At 23.1% G+C, this 17398-nt stretch overlaps 2 protein-coding genes and 1 long non-coding RNA gene across 5 annotated transcripts; 1 reads left to right on the top strand and 2 right to left on the bottom strand.

Moving 5' to 3' along the window:
- Nucleotides 1-608: 608 nt before the first annotated feature.
- LOC126907508 (squamous cell carcinoma antigen recognized by T-cells 3-like) lies at nt 609-8861 on the bottom strand. 2 transcript variants are annotated; one of them, XM_050688846.1, is made up of 16 exons: nt 8628-8861; nt 8039-8165; nt 7522-7626; nt 7009-7193; nt 6714-6932; nt 5695-6004; nt 5419-5598; nt 5173-5341; nt 3732-3890; nt 3496-3577; nt 3142-3262; nt 2122-2327; nt 1909-2056; nt 1504-1637; nt 1258-1430; nt 609-850 (listed from the first exon to the last, which is right to left on the bottom strand). In XM_050688846.1, the coding sequence occupies exons 1-16, from the start codon at nt 8733-8735 to the stop codon at nt 703-705; spliced, it is 2574 nt and encodes an 857-aa protein (XP_050544803.1). In that variant the 5' UTR covers nt 8736-8861; the 3' UTR covers nt 609-702. The 2 variants fall into 2 exon arrangements, with proteins under 2 accessions (XP_050544803.1, XP_050544805.1); XM_050688848.1 differs by having other exon boundaries at nt 8569-8695.
- Nucleotides 8862-9057: 196 nt separating this feature from the next.
- LOC126907510 (apoptosis-inducing factor 1, mitochondrial) lies at nt 9058-14267 on the top strand. Of its 2 annotated transcripts, XM_050688853.1 has the most exons (11): nt 9058-9161; nt 9219-9345; nt 9410-9513; nt 9957-10088; nt 10157-10315; nt 10413-10479; nt 10587-10726; nt 11648-12343; nt 12864-13004; nt 13627-13738; nt 13864-14267. In XM_050688853.1, exons 2-11 carry the CDS (start codon nt 9303-9305, stop codon nt 14265-14267), a joined length of 1998 nt encoding a protein of 665 aa, XP_050544810.1. In that variant the 5' UTR covers nt 9058-9161; nt 9219-9302. The 2 variants fall into 2 exon arrangements, with proteins under 2 accessions (XP_050544810.1, XP_050544811.1); XM_050688854.1 differs by lacking the exon at nt 9957-10088 and having other exon boundaries at nt 9097-9345.
- On the bottom strand, nt 13908-15567 carry LOC126907557 (uncharacterized). The gene is made up of 3 exons (XR_007704557.1): nt 15410-15567; nt 14118-14278; nt 13908-14028 (listed from the first exon to the last, which is right to left on the bottom strand). It is a non-coding gene; the product is annotated as an uncharacterized LOC126907557 (long non-coding RNA).
- Between the last annotated feature and the right edge of the window lie 1831 nt (nt 15568-17398).

Genomic DNA, 17398 nt, shown 5'->3' with positions numbered 1-17398 from the left:
TAGAAGGGTTGTAAGGAAGGAACACGCCCCCAAAAAATATGCAATCTCCAAAAAAGTGGTTCTTTATGAAAAAATAGTGCATACATTATGTATGATTTAAAACAAAATTTTATAGTAAATATTTATGCCTACATAAAACAGTTTTGTATTATGATCGATACTAAGCAGAATACAAAAAATTATGATTATAGATTAAGACACATGTTTATTTAATCTATATAATTATTACAAACAGTAAAATTGAGTTAAGAGTTTAAATGACATTTGTTTATAATTAAAATACATATTATTTAATATTTCACTGAATATTGATATTATAATATTAATGACAAAAAAAATGATTTTATCCACTTCTGAATTTTATTAGATGAGCGCCCACACAAGCAGGCTCTAATGACTAATAAAAATCAATTTTTTTTATTAAAAATAGTAGTCTCAATAGAATACTATTGAGATTTATGAACCTGCATTATCTGACTAAGACGTTACGATCTTAAATGACTGTGTCTACATAGTATAAACAAATTTTCCCAATAACTACACTCAGTCAATTTTAAGAATGATCTTATATATTATAACCTTTAGCATAGATAAATCAAAAACAATAATTGTTTTATAACAATAATTAAAAAATTATCTAACTCAATTTTTTATTTAAAAAAACAATAGTCGGCAAAGAAACTTAATTAAAATATACATTTATTAAGTATTTAACAACATTTTTCTAAAATCATTATTACTCAAGGATGTTTTATTTTCTTTCCAGGTTGAAATTGGTAAAGGTGTTACTTGGATTGATTTGTGTGAAATACTTGGCAATAAAGATAATTTTTTGCGAGCATGATCTCGACTATAAAAAATAAATAATCTAAATTAAATTATACATATATAATAAAATAAATTAAAAAATATAGACTATTTTTAATGTAAGATATAATATTCATAGATAATATCTTTAATTAATTTATTTAGATAATTAATCCATCGATAATTTTTTAAAAAATTTTTAGAATATTTTATATTTCAATTGCAATTTTTATTACTTTATAAATCATTTATATTTCCTGATAGAAATTTAGCTTGTAAACAGATTTAATTAATTAAAGAATTTTTTATAAATACAATGTAAATAAACAAGTGCGTTTTATTTTTGTAATAGGGAATTTTAGAAAAGAAAGCAGCTATATTGTTTGCATGTTTCACATGTTAACTTTTAAATTCATTTTTTTTTTTATGAAAATACAATTATACATATACCATATAGGAAATGGATTTAAATTTTGAGCTTGTGACTTTAATTTTGATACTAGTGGATTTGATTTAGTTTCTGGATTATATTTTCTCTCTGGTGGCTGACTTAATGCAACTGATATTTTCTTGTTATGAATTGTCATATTATTAGTTTTAACAAGAGCAGCAGCAGCAGACACCTTAATTTAAACACATGATTCTGTATCATAAAAATATAACAAGTACATAATCTACTTAATATTTGACAATTACCTCATCATTATACTCAACATAAGCCAAACCTTTAGAATGACCATTCCTGAATGTTACAATACGAATATCTTTTAATGCACCATAATGATTAAAAATGTTTTCTAAATCAATTTTTGTACAACTGTAAGATAAACCTAAAAAATATTTTCATAACATTATATAGAAAAAAAAAGAAGAAGAAAGCATTAAGAAAATTTAAATTACTTATTAATTTTAACCATAACTTTTAAACCATTTAGTGAAATAAGATATTACTGATCAATAACTTAATTACTAATAATTTTTATATAATATAAATAATTCATACAAATTTATCCCATAAATTATATAATAATACATTATAGTAGTTATATAAGCTAAATGTGTAAAAAATAAACTATCCAAAATCAATAAAATACTTTATACCTCTTATAAATAATTTATTTTTCTCAAGTTCAGTAGTAAAATGTAGTCCTCCAATTCTATTTTGCTTATCCGGTTCACACTTGGATACAAACATGGGACGTTTGTTGACAAAAGTACGATCTCTTTTAATGGCTTCTAATGTCATTTCCTAAATTAAAACATTTTATCTTCCTTAATAAAAATTTAGGGGACTTATAACTTATTTTTACTTACTGGGCTTTCAAAGAGTACATAACCAAATCCTTTTGAACGATTCCTAAAATCTTTTATTAGCAGCACTTCACAGTATCCTATAGATGAAAACGCATCCTTAACCTCTAATTCAGTAACAGCAAAATCCAAGTTACTAACAAAAACAGAACGATTTTCTTTTCCTTCTACTTCTAAGAAGCGTCCACCTTTATCCAATGTTATTTCCCCTAAAATTATGATTATATCAGTAAAATTTTTATCCAAAATAAAATAGTAAGTAATTTTACCCATTTTTTTTAATATTTTTTTCATGGCTAAAAGTTATTACTTAAAGTTGACAGTAACAATGAGTAATAGAAAATTTAAAATAAATAAAGAAAAAATGTTTTATTTTATTTGTGTTTATTAGTTACGAACTACAGGAAATTCCATAATACTGATTATCTATATTCAGCTTTTTATCACAAAGTATTGTAGTGATATTAAAGATGAATATAAGCAAACAAAAAAAAAAAGTTAATAAGAATAAAAACTAGGTTTTATCACAAAATAACATAATTTAATGATAAAAAATAAAATCAAATATTAGATTTGTCATATCTTTGTGACTACCTGTATATACAAGATGATTGATCATTGGCCACTAAATTTCTCTTAAAATAAAAACAATGTTAGCCTTCTTACTTCTTTCACTCATGTATAAAAATATTCATAACTTCTAAACTACGGTTCGAAAGTTCGAAAATTATCTTAATTGTATCATTTTCCATTATATGAACTAGTTAAATATGTATATTGACAAATAAAAGGAACAAAGGATGAACATAAAAAGTTTTTAAGCATTTAAAATTCGAGAAATAAATACCAATTAAATAAACAAAAAATCTTAAAATCATTATTATTAAAAAAAAATGGTTAACGATAAATCATTCATTCTGAATAAATAAATATATGTATTTTTTATATTCAGTCAATGAATATATATTTACTATTTATGTTACCTCTATAGTTATTTAATATAAAGAAAAACTCAAAATTTACCTATTTTTGATTTCAATTGCGGTGAATACTTGTAACATGTTTTTTCTTTTTTACTGTGTGTTCTAATAAAAATTTCATTGGAATAATACTTTTCATGTTTTCTTTGTTGATTATCTTTACACTTAAATATAAAATTTGTATGTTAAGCATAACAATTTTTTACATGTAAAGGAAACTTATAAAAACTCAACTTTGTATGTTATACCAAAAATCTATGTTTAATTATTAGACAATTAAGTAAAAAAAGAATTACTATGATTTATCAAGCTGAGTTTTCTAATATTTTTATTTATAAAGCTAATTTACATGAGCAAAGAATATTTGTTATGGTAAATATGAAAAATAAAGAAATACTTTTTTCTTTTTTTCCTTTTGTTCTATTAAACTTGTTATTTTTGCTTGATTTTTTCCCCTAAGTTTTTGTACTAGTTTCATTCTAAAAAATATTTTTTTTTACTTTTTAAATGGGAATAAAACAAATAAAAGTTTAATGAATACAAAATGTTATTTTGAAATTTTTCTTAAGTATGTTATTTTAATGATTTTTAATTTAAAATAAACTACTAATTAAAAATACAGTTTATAAGTACCTTGAATTGATTTTTTTTTTGCAACTTAATAAGCAATTTAAATCTCCACTCAAGGATTCATATTTTATCCATTCAGCACTAATTATTTCTGATGAATCAGTGTTAGTCATCAGTGCTCTATTAAATAATTTTCTCACGTGATTTGAATCTCCAAATTTCCTAAACATGTATTACTTTTAAAAATATTCTATGAGTAATATCTATCATTAATTTAAATGATATAATTTACTAGGCTTCCCCTAGCTGGGTCTATGTCCCAGACCCAGTGGCCTGCAGACCTCACACACCTACAGTGCATTATTAAGCTCTGCAGGCTGTCCTTATAAATAGGCCACTGATTCTGGTAGAAGTACCCAACCCAACTTATAACAAAAAATTTGTTACAGGGTGTAAAAATTGTAAGAAAATGTCCTACCACAAAGAAAAATATTGTTAGTATGGTAAGGCATACTATAACAATAAAAAGAACTATTCTATCATACAATACTTATTTTTTTATACATTCTATTCAATAATTTTTATTAGACATTTGAAATAATAAAAAAATAAATAAATTACCTAATAATATTACTCTAAAATATTTAGGTATACTCTAAAGGTATCTTTAAATACCGTGTTATTAGAACACTTGCATAAATGTTAAACAAAATTGACATGCCCAAATAAAAATAATATCCTACTAAAAACTATGCGTGTGGACTTAAATAAGATAAATTTTAAATACTCACGGTGAGTAAAATTTTTGTCTGATTTTAGGTTTTTCAATCTTTTTTGTAACATATAGATTATAGTGGTATATGAGCAAAACAGAAAAAATATCGTTTTCATAGAGAAAAATGGCGCAAGAAATTCGGACGAAAAAAAAAGCTCATAACTCGGTAAAAAATGAACAGATTTCAACAAAATTTTCAGGGTACCTTTAGAATGTCTTTGGGCATGTCTAATAAGAATTTCAAAATTTAAATAAAAAAACATTGTCAGCAATGAGCGTTTTTAATAACATTTTTTAATGCTCACAGTGTGCTAAAAACTTTTTTTCTTATATTCATAAATAATTTTCCTAAATTAACGTAGTCAAGATCTTTCACTTAAAAAAAAATTGTATGTCATTATGTAATTTTTCCATAATAATAACTTTCTTTTATATAAAATATTTTATTATAAACATTATTTTCAATATTATACAGAAGCTCCCTGTAATAAGATTTGGACCTCAATATTAAACAAAAATGTGTATAATTATGAGCAAAAAAGAAATAAAGACCTATTATTGTATAGGTGTCTGGAGAAACCAGACTCTGATACTATGAGTCTATTAAGATTAAGATTGAGTCTATTAAGGGTCATTTTTAAGTCCTAATTACAATAAAAAAATTTAATATATATTACTAAGTATAATTTCCTTGCATTTCTTAATATTTAAGAGTATAACTCAAATTACATTTCTACATCAATATATTTCATCCAATATGTAGAAGAATAGTTATGGCCAACATTTAGAATATCATTCCATATTTTTCGTACACGCACCATATCTCCAGTTATACAAGCTTCAAAATTACTCCACCATAAAAGTAATTCACAAGATGGATCGCCTTCATATCCAAATTCTTTAATAATAAAATTAATTTTTTTCAAGAATTATTTAAAAGATTAATAACTTAAGTATATATGATTGATTGAATACCAGAAGTAAGATATGTTTGAGCGTATTCTAAAAATGATCTAATATTTTGTATTTGTTTCACTCTACTTTCAGGGTCAGCATTATTAATTTTACGGCGTAAATAATAGATGTAATTGAAATATAAAGATCGATAATCAGCTGCTGAACTAAACCTTGAACATAGGGCATTCTCCATAATTTCTAAAATACAATAGGAGAATTTACAGGACAGAAACATAAATTATAATATTTTGTTAATTCAAAATACATGCATTATAAGCTTTATTTCCAACAAACCATTAATTTCTTCATGAGAACACAGTTTAGCCTCAGCTTGGACTAGATAGAAACACCAAAGAGTCACTGACAAAGAACAATTAGCTACAGATCTTTTACAAACATTTAAAACAGTATCAGCATCTTTTATTGTTATTGCTACATAATTAACATAGTCAACCCATAATGAAAACTCTAAAGGAAGATCTGCTATAGCTCTTTCAAATAAACAAACAACTCTGTTTAATTTGTTACCACCTTCTTTAGGATTTTTTTCCCAATTCAGATATTTTATGTAAGAACTTGTACGATTCACAACCTCTGCTGAAAGCTAAAATTAATAATTTAAGGGAAATTTTGTTTTAGACAACATAATGTCTAATAGACAAAATAAATGTTAGTGTAAAATGCTATTTATTGTTATTAATTGATATACTTTTTTTGAAATTTTTCTAGTTTACTAAAATTGAGGGAATCATTTTGATTTTTGAAAGTGGTTAATTTAATACCACTGAATTCAAGTTTAAATTTATGAATTATTAAAATCAGTCCAGTGTTAATCCAGTGAGAATTATTAAGAACACAAAGAAACACATCATGGTAAAAAAAAACCTTGGTTTTGAATATAAAAATGATGAAAATTTTAAAATTACTGAATAGTGTTAAAATTTTATTTATAAATTTCATTTTATAAATATTGTAACTAATTATAATCACTAACAAGTAAGTATTTAATAGTAAAATATTAACCAAATTTTTTATGAATGAGAAATTTTTATTATGTACCTACAAAATTAACTACTTAAAAAAATACTGTTCTTTCAATAGAGATGATAAAAAACAATTTTTTTATTTATTAGTCACTATTTTAATAGTAATTATTATTGAAAATTATGACTTAAAACATTTTAAACTCATTTTACTGTGCTAAAACAAATTTTTATATGAAAAAATAAATTTAATTAAAACTTACATGATAGGGTTAATAAGTATTATTTATAACTTAATTAATATTTCATATTTTTGAAACAGTAACTTACTAAACTATTTTCAAATACTTGAATTTCTTTTAATTTAGTAAAAGCGTTTTTATAATCTGGTTTAACAACTTCAATTTCATTTAAACCTTCAAAAGATAACCATTTAATATACTCAGAATAAGTATTTTCCATGCTAGAAAGAGGCACAGACAATTGTCGGCAATACAATCTATTAATTCTATGTTTTTGTTCTTTAATAGCTTCTATATCAGACTTTTGCTAGAAATATTAATACCAAATATCATAGTTATAATAAAATACAAATAAATGTAAACTATGAAGATTAAATTTTTACTTTTAATGACTCCAACAATAGTTTTTCAAATTCTAAATAAACTTCCCAAAGGGCATTACCATTAGTTACATGTAAACTACCGGCAATTAAAGCTTTTTCTATTAACTGTCGTATTGTTTCAGTTTGTGGGATATCAATCATAGAATGAATACTAAATTTTATATACTGTATCCATAGTTCTATACCTGAGTAAAATAATTAAAAACAATTTATTAAATAATATTTAGTAAATACCAATCTATAATAAAATTTAAAATCAGAGAAGTTTGCATTTATAATTCTAAATACATTTTAATTATAATACAAAAAACTTAGTTATAATTTGTTTAAAAAAGAATGAATATTTAAATTATTTTATCATAATTTCAATATTGTTATGTTACTAACGTTAATTATTAAACATATATTAGACTCAAATTTATGATTAAATATTCTCATCTAAGGTTGATTAACAATATAAATTAAATTGAAATTCTAAGCAAAATAAATGGTTAAAAATATCATAATACATACTTAGGTAATCTTTTACTCCTCTTTCATATAGCATCATAACATATTTTTTTTCTTCTACAGATTTTGCCATAATTGATTCATCTTCAATCCAATCTAACCACAATCCTATAATAATAGCATAAAATAAAAAATGTTTTTAGATATGCACAAATTATTTAAAAATAACATTTTCATTTAATAACATTTAATAAATTTTCCCGAGAAAATACTAAAAAACAGTGCACAATCACTATGTACATTAGTCCAAATCTCTTCTGCAACTTTTTTTGCACCCATATAACAAATAAAACAGTCCATATGGAAAATTACCTAATTCCCGATGGGATAGACTAAATCTAGCTAAGCATATTATTGGAAAAATTAGGAATCAACTTCAAATTATGTGTTTAAAATTAAGATTACACTTCATGAAGTTCATGACAAACATTTTTGTACACAATAATACATTTTTATTAAATTATCTCATTCAATATCATTGTAAATTAGTTATGTAAATCAAAATAATCAATATACATACTTGCACTTAAAGGATATTTTTCATTGAGTCTTATTCTAGCTTTACGTAATTCTGTTAAATCATCAACTTCACGGAGAATTTTAATTAATTCAATGTGTAAATCATAATTTAATGGATTATTGAAAATCTAAATAAATGTAATGAAAGTTAGCTAAAAATTAATAAATGCATTATTAAATATTAACTAATATAAATAAAAAAAAAATTTAAAGAGCTGTTATTTAATTATTTTTAGTCACTCATAGCAATTAATGCAATTTTTCTTTATTGAAAAGGGGGTGCTTATACATTAATAATGATTCTAAAGTTTTAGTCTATCACACTAGGTTTAAAATTTGTTTAATAAAGAAAAAAAAATTGAGTATCATTCTTTTTCCTGGAAAGTATCAATAATTGCATTATAAGATGTAATTATACTGCTAATTTTAATAAAGCTCAAAATATTATAATTGTTTAGTATATTCTTAATTGTTAAAATAATTTTTTTTTAACACATAAGCATTAATATATATTTTAAGAAATAATACGACCTTTTAAACAATTTCTATCTACATGCTAGTGAAGTTAATAGTTATTTCTAAGAACTAACTTCATTTTCCAACATATTAATTTTTTTCATGATTTCTTCATGATTAAATTTATTATATTTTTTGTTATTTGGGTCTTTAGTGGATAAACAATCTGAATCTAAATCCATCTTAGTTGAATGTATCACTCAAATAATTATAAAATTATGTTACACACCAAACAACACATAAACATTCGATTTATATTTTTATTTTAATATTCAGAATTTTTCGTATTATTTTATTTTATTACATAAAATTTTGTATTTTTTATCAGATAATTTTTATCCATTTAATAACAAAATTTATTATCAATTCGAATAATACATATAAACTACAGAATAGATAAGATCTTATCTATTTTGTATATAAACCATATGATTATAGCGTAAATATGCACAGATATATATATGTATATATATGTAACCATGTATATTTCATTACTCCATGAAAATTTGAATGATAATAACCCCTTAAATATATACTTGTATTAATTCCACATCGGAAAAGCCGACAAAGGAGGGAAGATTGTCCGTATAGACAAATTTTTTTTAAATGTACACATTGTTAATCATTTTAAAATTTACTTATTAATCTATTTATTTGTTTCTTAGGAAAATAAATAAATTATTATTTGACGTTAATTTCGAATAAATAAAAAACTTTAAGATTTTAAAGTAATATTTGTTGCAATCGATATGCTCTCTAAGTTAAAGCTGTTGAAGCAAACAACACTGTCAGGTAAATTCTAATGTAGAAGTTAATGAAAAAAGTAATATAAAACAACTTTATTTTATTCTTTTAGGCTGTAAAATTATTAATGGCTGGGAAAGTAGTGTTCGTAAATACAGCGAAAAAAGAAATGGAAGTACTAAAAATAATAAGAGCAGAATCTCTCCCTTAATTCAAGTATGAATATTGAGTTTGAAACACTTATAATTAATTAAAATTGTGTTACCTTTATGGTATTATAATTAAAAGCTTTATATATAGTATATAGTTTTTAATTAATTTTTTTTATGTTGGCATTCTTATTAACTTAATTATTTTTATCAAATTTTTAAAAAAAATCAATTTATTTTGTTACCCGTCATAGAACTAAAAATGTATTTTTTGAAACTAATCTTCAACTTAATTTGAAATTTTCTTCTAAGTTTGATTTTATAGTTAGAGATTTTTAAATCTATTTTTATTTGAATATTTAAATGTTATCATTTTTTGAGCTTTTTATTATTAGAAGCATGTACTTTTTTTTTTTTTTGTACAAATTTTGGCATATTAGATAATAATTCTATCAATATTTTTTTAAAATCTCTAAAAATGATAATTGTTGAAAATTGCATCATTTTTAGGTTGTTAAACCTGTTAAAACTAATTTAACAAAAAAAATGAAAAATAACCCATCTGCTTCATTACCTAAAAAAGAATCCAAAACCATTGAATTTAATGAACCATCGCCTAAATCTTGTATATTATCTACTAATGTAAAGTTACTAACAAGTTATTGTTTATTTTACATTAACAATTTTTAATATAAGCTTTTTAAATTTAGGCTTATTCTAAAGTATCAAAACCACCTAATCCAGATCCTACTTCAATTTCACAATCTCATAATAGTAGTGAAGGGCAAAATAATAGCAACAAAAAACAAAATTTCCCTAACTGGATATTATTTGGAGGAACACTTTTAGTTGCTGGAGGTTTATACGGTGTAATTTAATTTATTCTTATATATTATAGGATCTTATTATTTTTAATACTTAAATTGTTTATATTTATTTTAATACTGCATATGTTGATAATATTAGGCATGGAAGTCTGACCTTTTAGGATCTAATTTAGTTAATGAAAATGTACAAAACAGTGATAGCACAAGTAAATGTTTTATTTATTTTTATGTATTCATATTGAGTTTAGAATATTTTTCTTGATATCTTATTTACTTATTTACTTTTATATTATCATATTATTTAAATATTTAGATAAAAAAACTCGTAAGAATATTCAAATACCACAATCATCAAATTTGATACCCGACAGTGTACAGTATTTACTCATTGGAGGTGGAACAGCATCATTTTCAGCATTTAGAGCAATCAAATCTGCTGATCCTACTGCTAGAGTAATTATCTAAAATTGTATTTATTTATTTATTATAAATTATAGAGGCAATAGCTCAAAAAATACAACATGTATTATGTATTAAAATACAATATGTATATGTATTATATCATAATATAATAATAAGAATATTTTTGGTTTTTGATTTTCAAGGATATATAACATTTTTAACAGTACTTATTTTCTAAAAATTTAAAACTAGTAAAGTAATGCAATTTATTATTTTTTATATTTATTAAAGAGTTGATCTTGTTTACATTGACATTAATCATCTAAGCAGAAACTTCAATTTTTAAAACTGATTTTCTCTTAAACATAATTTTCTTTTATAAGCTTTTGCCTTGTTATTCTAAAAATCTTTTGAGATTCTCAAATTGTTTTATATTTAATAATTTTTAATTTGAGGTTCTATAAGAAATTTTCTACCAAATATATACACTTCCTTAAAAACATAAATTTAAGTTTAGGAAAAATTTGGGGGGCTAATTTAATTTTTTATCATCTCAAACAAACAATAGCATAAAAAATTATTTTTTAATTTTTAGAGGCTACAGTCAAGTTAGAAGCTAATCCCCTCAATATAGTCATATATTGACTATATATGCTGTGAAATATAAAATTTTTTAAAATACATTATTTATGTCTACTAGTATGAACTTAAAATGTCCACTAAATGATATTATTTGCACATTTAAAAATTAAGAAACAAAATTAATTAGGAGTTAATGTAAAAATAGTTATTTTCCATTGTTTTAATGAAGAAATTCGAAAATAATTTGCCTCGTTCACAGATTTGATGTACAAGTTTTAATTTTGACATTTAAATCAAATGATTAAATATTTGTCAATTATTCTTAGGAAATAGTTCAAAATCATCTTATTAAAAACTGTTGCTATACCTTTTTAAATATGATATTTTAAGGTATTAGTAATATCAGCTGAGAGTTACTTGCCATACATGCGACCTCCTCTATCAAAAGAATTATGGTTTAATGATGATCCAGAAACTGTTAAATCTTTAAATTTCCATCAATGGAATGGTACTACAAGAAGCCTTTTTTATGAACCAGAACCATTTTACACACCAGTAGAAAATTTAAATACCTCTAAAAATGGTGGTATATCTATTGCCCGTGGCTGGAAAGTTGAATCTATTGATGTACCAAATAAAACAGTAAAACTTCATGATGGAAAAGAAATTAAATATAATAAATGTTTAATAGCTACTGGTTCTACTCCTAAAACTATTAAGTTATATGATTCTGCTAAACAAGAAATTAAAAATAAGTTTTCAGTATTCAGATCTGTAGCAGATTTTGAAGACTTGTGGGAAGATTTGGTTTATGCAAAATCTGTTGCTATTATTGGTGGTGGATTTTTAGGAAGTGAACTGGCTGCTTCATTAGCCACTAAAGGAAAGAAAAATGGTGTTAAAATATATCAAATATTTAAAGAAAATGGAAATATGGCTAAGGTTTTACCAAAATATCTTAGTGAATGGACAACAAACAAAGTTAAATTTGAAGGCATAGAAGTTGTGGCCAATACAGAAGTAGAAAACTGTACATTAGAAAATAAAGGAAAACAAATCAGTTTATTGTTGAAAAACGGTCAAAAAGTAAGCTGAACTATTATAATTAAATTAATTTACAAAAATAAATTTCACATAAAATAATGAAGAGAATACTAGAAGTTTTGCTTTATATTGAGAACAAAAATATTTAGCATAATTAAAATATTAATGTTTTAAAAAAGTTAAAATAAAAATATTTCTTGTTTTAGTATTTAGTATTTAGTTTGTAATATTCAGTATTTCTCTTTCACTAGTATTAGACAGAAAAGTTAATGTATTAAATAATTTCCTTTTTAATTTTCATTATTAATGAGTTAAATAAAGTACTTTCAAAGGCTAATTTGGTGAGGTTGTTGAAATAGGCAAAGTTAAATATTTTATGAATTTCATTTTGATAAAAAAATATTTTTTGTTTCTTAACAATACTTATAAACATTATTATATTAGTGATGTATATTGATACAACTAAAATAATAACATATATTTAACTGCCCCAATTTTAACCACCACACCAATTGATGGTATTTTATAATAAAAGAATAAAAGATAAATATATTTTTTATAGATAACTGTTGATCATGTTATTATGGCTGTGGGCGCTAAACCTAATACTGAATTGGCATCTAGTGCTGGACTGGAGGTCGATTCATTACTTGATGGTTATTTGGTAAATTCAGAACTGCAAGCAAGAACAGATTTATATATAGTAAGTATACAGAGTGATTCACTTAATTAATCAAAAATAATAATACTAATAATTTTTTTATTTGTATCTTTTAGTTCAATGTTTTACTCAATGTATCAACCCTAAGTGTTTATATTTATCCCTTATACCTTATAAGGGTATCAACTTTAATTTCTCAAATGACTACACACATAAGTAATTAGCTATTAAGAATTTAAAGTAATGACCAGAGGTGAAGAGTGGGTGCTACTATTTTAATAACTAAACATTTCCCTCTACTCTTCCTCTCACAGAGATATAAACATGAAAATAATTTCCGAAATACTGGTCCAAAGTTGTTATCAATCAGTCATTTTCTTAATTAGATTATTATCTAATAAATGAGCTAGTAAATTATGTGTGTTGTTATTTGAAAAATTAATGTAGACACCCTTATAAGGTATAAGAAATGAACATAAAATTTTTTTAAGAATTGATACATTGAAAAAAACATTGAATTAAAAATACCAATAAAAAAATTATTAATATTATTTTTATTTTTCAATTAATCAAGTGATTCATGATAAATGAATCATTCTGTGTAAAAAATTTTAAATTTTAAATAATTACCGAATCTAAATAAAAATTAATGAGTAAATAATAGGCAGGTGACTGTGCATGTTTCTATGACACACAATTAGGAAGAAGACGTGTTGAACACCATGATCATGCAGTCATTTCTGGTAGATTGGCTGGAGAAAATATGGCCGGTGCTAGTTAGTAACATTATTACTAATTAATAGAATAATTTGTTTTTAAACATTTACTATTTTCTATAACTGTTTTAAAGAATTGGTTATTTTATTTATTTGTTCAAAAATAATCACTAATGATTTTTTAGGTAAGCCATATACTCATCAGCCAATGTTTTGGTCTGATATTGGACCTGCAGTTGGTTATGAAGCCATTGGAATTATTGACTCATCTTTACCTACTGTTGGTGTATTTGCTAAAGGTATTTCTAGTAATTTGCCTTCTTTAACTAATGAAGAGCAGAATACATCAGCTAAAAATAAAATTGATCAAAGTGATCAATCAAATAAAATTAGCACTTCAGATATAAATAATGATTATACCAAAGGCGTTATATTTTACCTTAGAAATGATGTAGTTGTTGGAATAGTTCTTTGGAATTTGTTTAATAGGATGTCTATAGCTCGTCAAGTATTGAAATCCGATAGATGTTATCGTGATCTTAATGAAGTTGCAAAACTTTTTAATATTCATGGTGATGCATCATCATGATTCTGTTCATGCTAAATTATTATGTATTATACTATTTAACTTATTTGCAATCAAATAGGTAAATGTTAACAAATACATTTCATGTTTCAAAAAACTTATAAATATATACACTATATATTTTTGTATAGACTGAATACTTTTATCAATTTTTTATGTCATCCAAGGATTGCTTCTCTAAGATAAAATAAGAATAGAATGTAAATTGTTGATGCATTGGTAATTTGGTTATTTAGTGAAATATAAATTATTATATTCTAATTAAACTGTTATTAGTTTGTAATTTTGTATTAATTATTATTTTATTTAATAATAATAAGTATTCGTACTATTACTAAGTTAAATTAAATATTTTTATTTAATTTAATAATAAATAAGATGAAAATTATCTTTCTTAAATAATTCCATTATAGACACATAGGTCATATGGTATCAAACAATTTCATGTGGTAATATATAGCTAAAAAACATCAATTTTTAAAATTATTTCTTAATTTTTTTATTATTGCTATGAAACTTATACAGTGATAATAAATAATTTGTTATTAAATTTCTGCATTTGCTAAAAAAAGAATTGCATATATTAATAAATATAAGATTTATTGATCATTAAAATCATTAATTAAAGTTTATGTTAACATTAAATCATAGCTATATTTTTTAACTTTAATTTCTACAATACTTAAGGTAATAATAAGTAAAATAATTTAAGTAATATTATTTTTCTCAAATACCTCAATGTCAATTTTTTTTACTGTGTATTGGTTTATATTTATTTTTAAGTCTGTTGTCTTATATTAAGTGTTGTAATCCTATTAATTCATCATTTTAAATAAATCTTAATCATCTTGTATGGCCTTGTATAACTTTTATTAATCACTCTTATAATATATCAAATTGTAAAATCAAAATAATTTCTTTTGTTGTTTTATTGTGATATATGTAGAAAAAATAAAGTACTTTGCTATACATCCATAGGTTAACTTCTACTTTTTAATATTCATATTAACAATGGTTTTATAATATTTCAATTAATTTTATAGTGTTAATTTTGTTATATTTTATAATCATTGGTCTTCTAACGAACAATTAATTTATTTTCAGTTAAATACACCATTTATAAAAAAGGGTTAGTAGCTACTTACCCTTTTTTCAACAAATTACATATTAAATAGTTGATATATAATTTGTTCATTTTTAAGAAACTCGTTAACGTGTGATAAATTATTTTATGGTTATTTAGTGTATAGATTACAAACAAAACATATAATAAAATATTTATTAGTTCACCTGAACTTTACTCTTGTTATAAGTAGTTTTAATTTAATTGTTGCGTTAGGTCTAGTAAAGTATATGATTTTGTCGTCTCAACAAATTATAGTTATAATGCGAAGATAAGGTATTAATTTAACATGTGTTACTTTATTTGATATGATTTATTTCAAAGCATTAATTAACTAAACAAGAGTAATTGTACCAACGAGATACTTTAAAAAAACTAGGTTAATTGGGACTGATGAAAAACTATGGCCAATTAAAATTCTTCTTATTTGAAAAATGCTTTTAAAATTAAGTTATAAATTTAAAAAATACTTATACTATAATACAACAGTGTCATAATGTACGATTTGATCGATTTATACCCGTTAATTTCTAGGATTTTTTTTAAGTATTTGGTTGGTAAAAATCACTCAATTCTGAAGATTGTACTGGTTTATCATGAGAAATTACTAAGTACAATAGTTTCTTCTGTACTAAAGACCAAACTGTTTGACACCGTAAGAATTGATGTGACACAAATTAAAGTCAGGCAAAAATTAAAACATTGTATTAGGCCCTCTACATTTCAAAATCGGCTAAACTACTGAAGTTTTGCTCATCACTTTTTTTTTTTATAAATTTAGATAAAAATATAGAGTTAAGTTAAAAACTACATAAGAAAAATATCTCAATAACTATGGCCAAACTCAAAGAAATTTTCAAAAAATTACATTATCTCTCAATTGACGTTTACTTATCATTAAAAACCGTATTTTTTTCAAATATAACAAAACAAATGGCTTTTCGTTTTTAAATAGTATTTACCGTAAAAATTTGAAGTTAAAACATCATGTTTTCTATCTTTGTTGTATGATTGTAATTAAAACAGATAATATTAATAATATAAAATTTTAAAAAACAATAAAATTAAAGAGCTCAAATGTAGGTCTTCCAACCTAAATATCCTACAATATCCAGTTATAGACTTTATTAATTAAAAATTATTACTATAGGAGTTGTAGTTTAAGTTATATTTATAATTACAATAACTAGACCTTTGTTGCAATTAACTAAAATAATTTAATAGAAAGAAAAAAAAAATTAACAAGCAGTAAGAATTATACTATTCAGTTTTAATAATTTTTATTAAATTACAACTCATTTAATAAAAATGACTTCTAAATACCTTATTAAAAATCTTTAACGTATCAAACTTATAATAAAATTATCATGTGGACATGGTGTGGCGCAATGGATTATTCAGCCGCCGTCTTAGCGTTGATATTTAGCTGCGCCGTTATTGTTGGTTCCCAGATGGGTGACCATATAGAAACTTTAACAATGACTCACCTCTTGCCCCACACTGGTTTCATTAGCCATAATGAAAGTCGACAGCTAGTGTAAAATTCTGTCAAATAGTTAAGTCAAAATGTAATATAGATGCCAAATATATAATGCACCTACTTTATTATAGATGAAAAATTTAAAATATAACTTTGGAATTTCAAAAATGTTCCTAAGATTGAATAGGATAATTGTTTTTTAAATATTATCTTCATAAATTTAAAAATTAATAACATAACATAAATTACAAAATATCAAAATTTAAATATAAAATATTTAAATTATAACAATTTGTTTGTAATTTTTTATAACCTTTTGGAATATTTAAAAAAAAAATAGGTATAAGTTTTCTTTAGAATAATACAATTTTTTTATTTTTCAAATTTATTATTTAATAAGTCTTTTTAATATAATTACTAAATCATGATAAACAAGTCATACAGCCAAGTTTAAGTATTTATATATTTATAATTTATATGAACAATGCCTATCTACAAGATGTAATAAGTAACAATACACAGTGTAAATTA

Source organism: Daktulosphaira vitifoliae, unplaced genomic scaffold (genome assembly GCF_025091365.1).
Source record: "Daktulosphaira vitifoliae isolate Bord-2020 unplaced genomic scaffold, ASM2509136v1 Scaffold_5, whole genome shotgun sequence".
NCBI lineage: Eukaryota > Metazoa > Arthropoda > Insecta > Hemiptera > Phylloxeridae > Daktulosphaira > Daktulosphaira vitifoliae.
Note: the sequence above shows the minus strand (reverse complement) of the source record. Positions and strands in the feature narration are given on the sequence as shown.